Here is a 9,989-nt window from a genome sequence, read left to right as displayed (position 1 = left end):
GAAGAAGCGCTTCGAAGTGATCAACAGTGAGGGAGAGACCATGCTCGTAGCTCAGGATTAGGATTCCAATGAGGTAATGGATACCAAGAGGATTCAGTTGGCTTATTGCCACCCCGAAACGACCCAACACACGGACGATAATCTCGGGGATCGGGAACCACAAACGGCAGCGCACTGCGAATGCTTCGTAACAAGTAAAGTAGCCCTCTGGGGGACTACTAGCGCATTCTCCTTGACGAGGAACCCTGAATTCCACCGCGTCCGAAATATGGTAGAACGACCGCATGACCTCGAGGAATTCACTAGTACTCCTACTTGGTGCACCTGCCTCCACTGGGCGATGGTTCATGACCGGGAACGATTTTTCTTTGGGAGGCGTGATCGAACCATAACACGCCACCTACCATGCCTCGTTCTCGGCTGGGTCTACCGAATGAGGAACGAATTCCATCTTCGGCACTCGAAGCTCTTCAGAAACGTTCGCGGGCAAGGACCCTTTCTTCGAACTCCTCTTCTCACTCGACATCTCGTGTTTTTCTTTTTAATCAAGAAGGAAATGATAGAGAGAAAGAGAAAGAACTTTTCAAGAAAACCTCTCTATGAGAATGAGTAAGTGTAAAGATTGTGAAGAAATTACTTGCGGATTTTTGGACACGAAATTCGCCCAAATACACCAATCTCGTTCGAACTCGCCATACCGCGCATTGGGATCTCACTAGAAATCCACGCTCCCAACGAGCTGGGGGCAAAATTTTGGGATCGAAAACGGTTACGGCGAAGTTAACGTCCAAATCTCCGAAGAAGAAAACGTAGAAACCTTCTTCGACAAATACTTTTTCGAAATAGATTCTTCTTTACGAAAAGCTTTGCAGAGGAAACGCGAGTCATCGGACAAGAGGTCGAAAAGGGTCGCTACGCAGCAACCGAACGCGTGTTCCGCTCGGTCGCTGCATAGCAACCGAGCTCGAGCCAAAGCTCGGTCGCTACGTAGCGACCGAGCTCTTTCGAAACGTCGATACGACATTAGTCCATGCATTCTCGTCTACCCTTCGATGCTATCTCCCGAAGACTGTAGCGAACCCATTTCACGTTCCCCGCCATTCTAAGTTTTCGATCAAACTTTACCGTAAAAACCGCGGAAAGTTCGTTCTTTATCGAAAGAAGCCGTAATAAACGCTTCGAGTCGGAAGACGGCCCAAAGGGACCTAAGACATGACTCGAGGCCCAACTTACGATTTCTTAACCAACAGCCTGTAAGCCGCATGACTGTTTACGCTTGGTTCGCGAGGAAAGATAAATGTCAAGTTTCTGCGGATAAATACGAAATTTTGAAGATAATTACGAAGATCGGAAAAATGGAATATCTCCATTTTTATGCTATGGAGGCTTAAGGGCAGCAGGGGAAAAGTGTAAACCGACCTTGGAGCCAGTATATAAGGAGTCCTAGGCGAGAGGCATGTGGGAGGACTTTTTCACAGCAAACTTAGCACTTAGAGCGATTTTAGGCAATTTTCCGTTTTTGTTATTCAAGCTGCGACTCAATTAGGTTTTTTCTGTCTTAGGGTTTTAAAACTAGGAATCTCGCCGACAGCTCTCGTAGCCCAGGCACTTACCTTGTTGTAAACGCTGAAACGCAGATTAGGAATAAGAACTATCTTGCTCTCTTTTTCGATTTCTTATTTTATTACTGTTCTCGTTTCGTGTTCTGATTGCTTGGTGTGTGGTATTAGCAGATATCCGGGACCTCTGGGAAATTAGGGTTCTCCTACTTTTCTAATTTAAACGGAAATCGACAGTGCGAATTTCGGTTCCCACAGTGGCCTCAGAAGATGAAAGCACCAGACTCTTTCCGGAACCCTGGTCTTTGGTGCGACTTCCACCGCGACCAAGGTCATAGAACGGAGGACTGCGTCGCACTAAGGATCGAGGTCAACGAATTGCTTAAGAAAGGACACCTCATGGAGTTCCTTTTCGTGAAGGCCAAGAGCCACCTAAGCAAAGAGGTGACGGGAAAGCCCACTGAAGCTGTTCCCGCCTCGCCACGTTGAAAGGACCGAGTAATCCATGTCATATCAGAAGGCTTGGAAATCAGCCGCATAAGCCACGCAGCCGCAAAGAAGAGCACTTGGAACGCCAAGCACGGCCTAGAGGCAGCCAAGCCAAAATGCCTGCTCCTGGGTACGGACGAAATAAGTTTCACGGCCAAGGAGCAGGAAAGGGTTCTCACCCCACATCATGACGCCCTGGTCATATCGCTCACTGTAGCGAATTGCCTGGTAAAAAGGATACTGGTAGATAATGGAAGCTCCAGCAACATCATCTTCCAGGCCCGCATACAAGGATATGGGGCTGGAGGAAAGCGCTCAAACTCGGAGGATAACCCCACTCATAGGATTCAGCGGGGAAGTCAAGCAGACTGCCGGAGAGGTGACCCTCCCGATATACGCTGAGCCTCCCGATATACGCTGAAGGGATCAACATGTCAACCAAGGTCCTTGTCGTTGATTGCGATTCATCCTACCACATGTTCCTGGGACGGCCCTAGATTCACGGCATGGGAGCCGTCCCTTCGACTCTACACCAGATGGTGAAATTCCCTACACCCTGGGGCATAAGAGCAATCAGAGGGGATCATGAGTGTTAGGGAAAAATACCCCGGTATCATTTACTCCAGCCTCCGGGCAGGACCCAAGCCCCCGGGTCCCCGATAAAGGAACGCTCCAGGTCCCCGCTAAAAGGAACTCTAGGACTAGTCCCAGGGACCGACCTCCCTTCCAAGAAATGGAAGATTTCCGATAAGGAGAACCTTCCATATTTCCGATTATGGAAGAGTTCAACCTAAATCAAACCGACTATATAAGGGCTCCTAAGTCCCAAAAGCAAGGATTCGACTCCTCAAGACTTAGAGATTAGAGCTAAGCGGCTAGAACTAGGGTTTATACACCAATCTTTGTAGTTCCGGCTTGTTTACTCAATAATACATCTTCTTAAGTCTATCTCTCTATTATTAACCTCAAATCCCCACGAAATACTTACAAACACATACATATTACCAGCTTATCCATCGTTTTGTGGTACTCACAAAGATCCTACACAAAAATCCCCTAACAGTTTGACGCTAGAAGGAAGGGAGTAATCAAACTACGTGACGATGACGGTGGATGAGCATAACGAGCCATCCGATGATGCTCAAAGGGTAGCTGAACTCCAGAAGCAAGTTGACGGCATGCAGAGCCAAATAACCGAGATGAATCGAACTCGGGAAGCAACCGAGGAAAACACTAACCTCTCTTCAGAAGTCCAAAGTCTGAAGGAGAAACTCGACGAACACTCTAAACAGCTGGAGCAAAGCGCTGAGAAGCTCAGCCAGTTACAGTCAGAGAATACGGTCCTAGGGATCAAAACCAAGCCCGCAGCATGGTAGGCAACAAGAAGCGTCGTTTCAACACCCAGGTCCGACCCATGGGGAATCTGAATACTCCTAACTCCGGAGAAGGCACGACCGATCCAGCTTTTGGGTCAGGCGTAGCCGGGGCAACGCGCGAAGGGGCCAAGAATCCGCAGGTCCACAACCTGGAGAAGAGTGATTCCGAGCCAGAATCTGATAAGGAGACGACTGAAAAGATATCAGCGACAGAGTCCTCTATGACTGCCTATCCCGAGAAGATGTTCTCCAAGAGATTTGACGCCATGCAGTCCATGGTGGAACGCCTACCAGGAGTAGCTCCCCCAATCCGAAGGAGTAACCCGGACTCCTACGCAGATACCCCCTTCGTGGAAGGAATCGCCTCAGTCGAGATGCCTAGGAAATTTTCCTTCCCCAGCATAAAGATGTACGACGGCACATATGACCCCGACGATCATATCGTTCAATACAAGGAACAGATGCTCGCGGTTGCACTTCCAAAAGAATCCCGCGAGGCTACAATGTGCAAAGGCTTTGGCTCCACTCTGATAGGACCTGCCCTACAATGGTACATCAACCTACCCACCAAGTCCATATCCTCTTTTACGAGCCTCAGCGACAAGTTTGTGGAGCAATTCGCAAGTAGTAGGAGCCTGGAGAACACTTCAGACGGTCTATACGAGATTCTTCAGCATCGGGTAGAACCCCTGCGAGATTACATAGCCTGCTTCAACCAAGCAAAGGTGGCAGTTCCCGAGTGCAGCATTCCTACCGCGATCTCTGCCTTCAAAAGGGGCCTGCTTCCAGACGGGGGCGTCTACAAAGAACTAACCATGTATCCCTGCAAGACCATGGAAGACGTGTTATCCCGGGCCTGGGCGCAAGTGAAGTGGGAAGAAGACGTCGCTAGCCGCACTAAGGCCCAGCCGAAGCAGGACCAAAAGTCGGCCCGATCGGATCAAGGAAATCGGGATGAAAGATCCTCCCAAAGAGCGACCAAGGACTCCGGGAATAGAAACCAGGGCAGGTTCCAGTACCGACCCCTGGAAAAGGAAGAAGGAATGTCGGTATCCACTTGGCCCGACATCTCCCATCTCTCGATATCCACACCGGAGCTAGTCAACGTCTTGAGGCACATGTGCCAACAGGTCAAGTGGCCTCAAAAGATGAAGGCACCTGACTCGTTCCGGAGCCCTGGCCTCTAGTGCGACTTCCATCGCGACCACGGTCACAAAACCGAAGACTGTGTCGCTCTAAGGATCGAGGTCAATGAACTACTTTAAAAGGGGCATCTCCGGGAATTCCTCTCAGAAAAAGCCAAGAACCATCTAAATAAAGAGGTGCCGGCAAAATCCGCTGGAGTTATACCTGCCTCACCACCTCGCCAGGACCGAGTGATCCATGTCATATCCGGAGGTTCAGAGATAAGCGGCGTGAGTCATGCAGCTGCCAGGAAAAGCACCCGCAACGCCAAGCACGGCCTGGAGACGACCAAACCAAAGCGCTTGCTCCTAGGTACCGACGAAATAGGCTTCACGGCTAAGGATCAGGAGAAGATCTTGGCTCCCCACCACGATGCCCTGGTCATCTCGCTCACCGTAGCAAACTGCTTGGGAAAAAGAATACTAGTAGACAATGGTAGCTCCAGCAACATCATCTTACAGACAGCTTACCAGTACCTAGGGCTGGAGGAGAGTGCCCTGACGCGCAAAATAACTCCACTCATCGGATTCAGCGGCGAAGTCAAGCAAACAGCCGGAGAGGTCACTCTCCCAGTGTACGCTGAAAGGATCAACATGTCTACCAAGTTCCTGGTCGTCAACAGTCAATCAGCATACAACATGATCCTAGGAAGACCCTGGATTCACGACATGGGAGCAGTCCCTTCAACCCTTCATCAAATGGGGAAATTCCCTACACCATGGGGCATCAGAATAATCAAAGGAGATCAGGAGAATTCTTGATCCTGCTACCAGACCACCTTAAAGGGAAAGACCAAGGCCTTATAGCAATTACAGAAGCGACCTCAGGTCTCGCGAACCCAGGGACCAGAGGTCAAGAGGTCTGGCGAATGGCGATCATTTCAGATGACGCGGACCCCGAATCACGTGAAGGACCACCTAAGGACCGGTATCGACCGCTTCGCATGGTCTCACTCAAGGTCCTCCAAAGCGGTACCTGTTCAGAAAACATGGACCTCGCAAGATCCTCGTCCTCCACCCCGCATGGATCTCGCCAGCTACCAACCGATGGTCTCGCAACTAAAGAAGCGGGGCATAAGCAACGTGAGGAGACCTCCTCTGAAATCATACCGGACGGATCTGGGGCAGAGGATACCCTGCCTACGGAGAACAAAGATACCTAGCCAAGCCAGAGTTCTTTAAACCTGGTCGCTCCGCTGGATGAATACGACTACCCATCTCATGACCGTGCTGAGAACCTTCATCACCAGGAAAGACTGGCCGCGAATCCCCAATAGCAAGAGAATCTATAGAAGCTGGGGCATGAGACAAGTCTCGGTCACGGTCCCCGGACCCAAGGGAGAAGCAGTACCCAGCAATGGAGAGAGGGACGAAGCGCCAAGGAAACACTCCTACAATCCTCAACAAACCGGCATGAAGTCCACCTCCCAGGAGGAAAGCGACAGAAGGGTCCACAGAACCCGAAGGACTGGTCCCGACCATGGAGTGCCGCCAGGGACCGCAACAAGAAAGAGGAATCCTCCAGCAGGGGCACTCATCCAAATAGCGAAACAGAGCCTACGGGCTACATAACAAAGGTAAAACATGGCCTAACCACCGGGGTACCTCGCAAGCTGATGTCTTGTACGGTCTCCGGACCATGATTTTTATTACTTATTTATTATTTAAGCATTATGTTTTCCTACTCCTATGTATGCTGAAACGTCTCCGGACAAAGCTTATGCAATAAAATAGTTTTGACTTTAAAAGAATAGTAGGAATATCATAATAGTTAAAGGGGAAAACGAGCTGGATCATGTCCAAGCGACCTCCGATCCTGGCCAACCCTCAATGAAAAAGTGGTACGACCACGGAAAAACAAAACGGGTATGAGACATAAGGTAGGAATGGGTCTGCGCAAGCCCGAGTATACCGTCAAAACTACCTAAAACCCATGTATAGCCTCATGCATATCGGGGTCCCAAACTAAAATATATACCCAAACGTGAAAAGTACATGTATTAAAACGCTTTGTGCTAAATAATACTGGGAACACAAGGTATAATTGCAAAAGTACTGTGATAACAAGGAGTAAAAGTACAAAATTCCGGGAGCACCCTATAATATCCTGCTTCTCCAGACGTGGAAATCAGCGTAAGCCTGGCACTTGGGTTTTCACCCATACCAGCACCCTCTAAGTCTGATAGTGCCTTCCTGCAGAAGCAGCGTGCAGCACGGGAACTCGATAGTGGCCAGCTTCCGAGTGGCAGAATACGAAATCCCAACAGGTACCGATAGTGGTCTCGCCTAGGATGGCAGAATACGGTCCCTTAAAACTAATATTCCGGGTTCTGAGAAAGAACTCCTGGTGTAGCCATGAGTAGAGACATTGGAGAGTTGAGTGAGTCTGACGAGGGAGAGCCAGACTTGAGCAGAGAAGAGCCAGACATGAGAAGAGAAGAACCAGACTTGAGCAGAGAAGAGCCAGACTTGAGAAGAGAAGAGCCAGACTTGAGAATAGAAGAACCAGACTTGAGCAGAGAAGAACCAAATGAGCTAGCCAGCTTGTGGAGTGGACCAGTAACTAGATCAAGGCTGAGAGCACAAGAGGAGAGGCTCCAGGAGATAGCCAAAATCGTGGGTCTTGGATCAAGATAAACCAGCCAGTTGGTTTAATTTAATTACTTTGTAAGGGCTTTGGTTATTAGGCTTTCATTTAATTTAAACCAAAGACAATTAGGATTTTAAAATAAACCAATTTCAATTGGATTAGGATTATAATTAGAATTAAACCATCTTGGTTTACTTCTAGGGTTTTTTGTCGATTTCTTTAAGACATAGGGGAGGCAGCTTTGCTTTATCAACTTTCAATCTAAGAATTATTCAGTCAACTTTGTTGTCTTGTCTCTAGCTTTCTCTGTTCAGCTCAAGAACATTGATCTCACTTAAAGGAAGGAATTCCTGTGAATCCCATCTTAGACAATACAAGGTGATCTTGTGTCTTTGAGTAGCAAACCATCCTTGGCGCCAACCGACAGGCTCAGGGAGACGTTCATAGTTCAAAGGAGAGCTAGTAGCCTCTTAGAACACCCTCTATCCATCCACCTTCAAGTGATCCAGAGTTTAAGCCATACCCAGGCTGCACCAAGTGGTATCAGAGCCACTTGAAGGTTAGGGTTTGCGATTTGACTACTCAGATCATTCATTCCATCAAACACTTCTCTTATCTTTCTATCTGTTGTAAGCCCGCTGAGCCAACCCTGCAAATCAAAAAAAAAAAAAAGAGATCTCTGATCCAAATCAAAAAAAAAAAAAAAAAAAAAGCTGAAGAGTAATCCAGCTAGCTGAAGAGAAATCCAGCTCAGGGTGGTAAAGTCAGCTGGTGCCTAAATCTCTTAATACTTTCTTTCTGATTTATTGGGTTTAGTTCTAGATCTTAAGTGTAGAACTTTGTTTTTCAACTGAACTTGTGGGAAGAGCTGAGACTTGGCGATTTGAAAACTTGAGTGAGAGAGAGATACTTTTGTTCTTGGCTTTGTGTTTTCTCTAACTATTTCAGGAACAATGAGTGAAGAGAGACGAGATGGAAAGCAACCAGAAGGTTCAGGAGAACCGGCTGTCCAGCAAATCAACCTCAACCAAGTTCAATTTGAGGCTATGATGGCTGAGATAACCAGAAGAATGCAAAATACTTACAACCTTGCTCAACAAGCTAATGAAAACTTACCTGGTGTTAATGCAGGGCAAGAGAGGGACGCGGTTGCTGCTGGAGCTCAGAGAGCACGCATTGGACCTATAAGAGGGCCACGAGTTGAGATTGGGGGTCGTGGGGTTTATGGAGAACATTATCAAGAAGATTCAGCTGATGAAAGTGATGATGGATCTCAGGCTAGTCAGCATGGTAGAAACTACAACCGCAGGCGACCAGCTACTGATAACCTAGGCAATCTCAAGCTTAGAATCCCTCCATTCCATGGGAAGAATGATCCTGATGCTTACTTAGAGTGGGAGAAGAAGATTGAACTGGTTTTCAATTGCCAGCAGCTCACTGAGGAGAGAAAAGTGAGACTAGCAGCTACTGAATTCTGTGGATATGCTATTAGCTGGTGGGATCAGATTGCTACTACCAGGAGACGCAATGGAGAGCCTCAAGTAGCTTCCTGGTTTGAGATGAAAACTGTGATGAAGAAGAGATTTGTTCCTAATCACTATGGAAGAGATCTACACCAGAAGTTGAGAAGGCTTTCTCAAGGGTCTAAGAGTGTAGAGGACTATCACCAGGAGATGGAAACACTCATGTTAAAAGCTGATTTAGAAGAAGGTGTAGAAGCTACTATGGCTAGATTCCAAGGAGGTCTTAACAGAGATATACAAGATAGGTTGGAGCTACAAGAGTATGAGGACATGGATGAACTGCTACATAAGGCTATTTTGATTGAGCAGCAGAACAAGAGGAAGAGCTCTACCCGGTCTTCATACACTCCTGCTTCAAAACCGGCCTACTCCAAGGAAGATAAGCCAGGGGATAAGTCCAAGGACGGTTCTTCTTCAGTAGAGACCAAGAGAGATGACAAGGGTAAAGGAGTAGCCACATCTACTAAGACCAGGAACATTAAGTGTTTCAAGTGTCATGGCTTTGGTCACTATACTAATGAGTGCACCAACAAGAAGGTGATGACTATCTTAGCCAATGGGGAGGTGATATCTGAAGAGGAGGACGCCGGCCAAGAGTCAGATGAGGAAGGCGTGGAGTACCCTGTCCGTGGAGAGCTACTAGTCACCAGGAGACTTCTCAATGCTCAACCTAAAGCCAAAGAAGATGAGCAAAGGGAAAACTTGTTCCACACCAGATGCTTGGTTCAAGAAAAGGTTTGTAGCTTGATCATTGATGGAGGAAGCTGTACTAATGTAGCAAGTGCTGAGTTGGTGGAGAAGTTGGGTCTTCAAGTGTTCAAACATCCTAAACCATATCTCTTGCAATGGATCAATGATGAGGGTGGATTAAAGATCACCAAGCAAGTGAAGGTTTTCCTATTAGTGGGCAAGTACCAGGATGAGATCACTTGTGATGTAGCACCCCTTGAAGCTAGCCACATCCTTCTTGGACGTCCATGGCAGTATGATAAGAGATCAGAACATGATGGCTTTACCAACAGATACACTTTTATCCATAAGGAGAAACAAGTTACCCTGGCGCCAATGACCCCTCAGGAGGTACACCAGGATCAGATGCATCTCAAACTGAAGAGAGGAGAGTCCAAGGCCGCCAGCAAGTCCTTGCTTCTTGAAGAGACCAGCCAGGTAAGTAAACTCAACCTCTTTGCTACTGCTAAAGATATCAAAACTGATGTGATTGAACAATCAAATTTGATACTAGTGGTTTATAAAGAATTGTTGAGCTC

The 9,989-nt window shown here is 47.7% G+C and overlaps 1 protein-coding gene across 1 annotated transcript; it reads left to right on the top strand.

Annotated features, from left to right (window-relative positions):
• The first annotated feature begins 3,462 nt into the window (after positions 1–3,462).
• Positions 3,463–5,370, top strand: LOC106378400. Its single transcript, XM_048757433.1, has 2 exons — positions 3,463–4,578; positions 4,693–5,370. Exons 1-2 carry the CDS (start codon positions 3,463–3,465, stop codon positions 5,368–5,370), a joined length of 1,794 nt encoding a protein of 597 aa, XP_048613390.1.
• The last annotated feature ends 4,619 nt before the right edge of the window (positions 5,371–9,989 follow it).

The sequence above is a fragment of the Brassica napus genome, chromosome C5 (assembly GCF_020379485.1).
Source record: "Brassica napus cultivar Da-Ae chromosome C5, Da-Ae, whole genome shotgun sequence".
In the NCBI taxonomy this organism is placed as follows: domain Eukaryota; kingdom Viridiplantae; phylum Streptophyta; class Magnoliopsida; order Brassicales; family Brassicaceae; genus Brassica; species Brassica napus.
Note: the sequence above shows the minus strand (reverse complement) of the source record. Positions and strands in the feature narration are given on the sequence as shown.

Bases quoted from the DNA above. Each gene is read 5' to 3' on its own strand.
- LOC106378400 (XM_048757433.1), top strand. From the start codon at position 3,463: ATGGGGAATCTGAATACTCCTAACTCCGGAGAAGGCACGACCGATCCA. The intron at 4,579-4,692 runs GCACCTGACTCG...CTACTTTAAAAG, and splicing joins AGTGGCCTCAAAAGATGAAG to GGGCATCTCCGGGAATTCCT.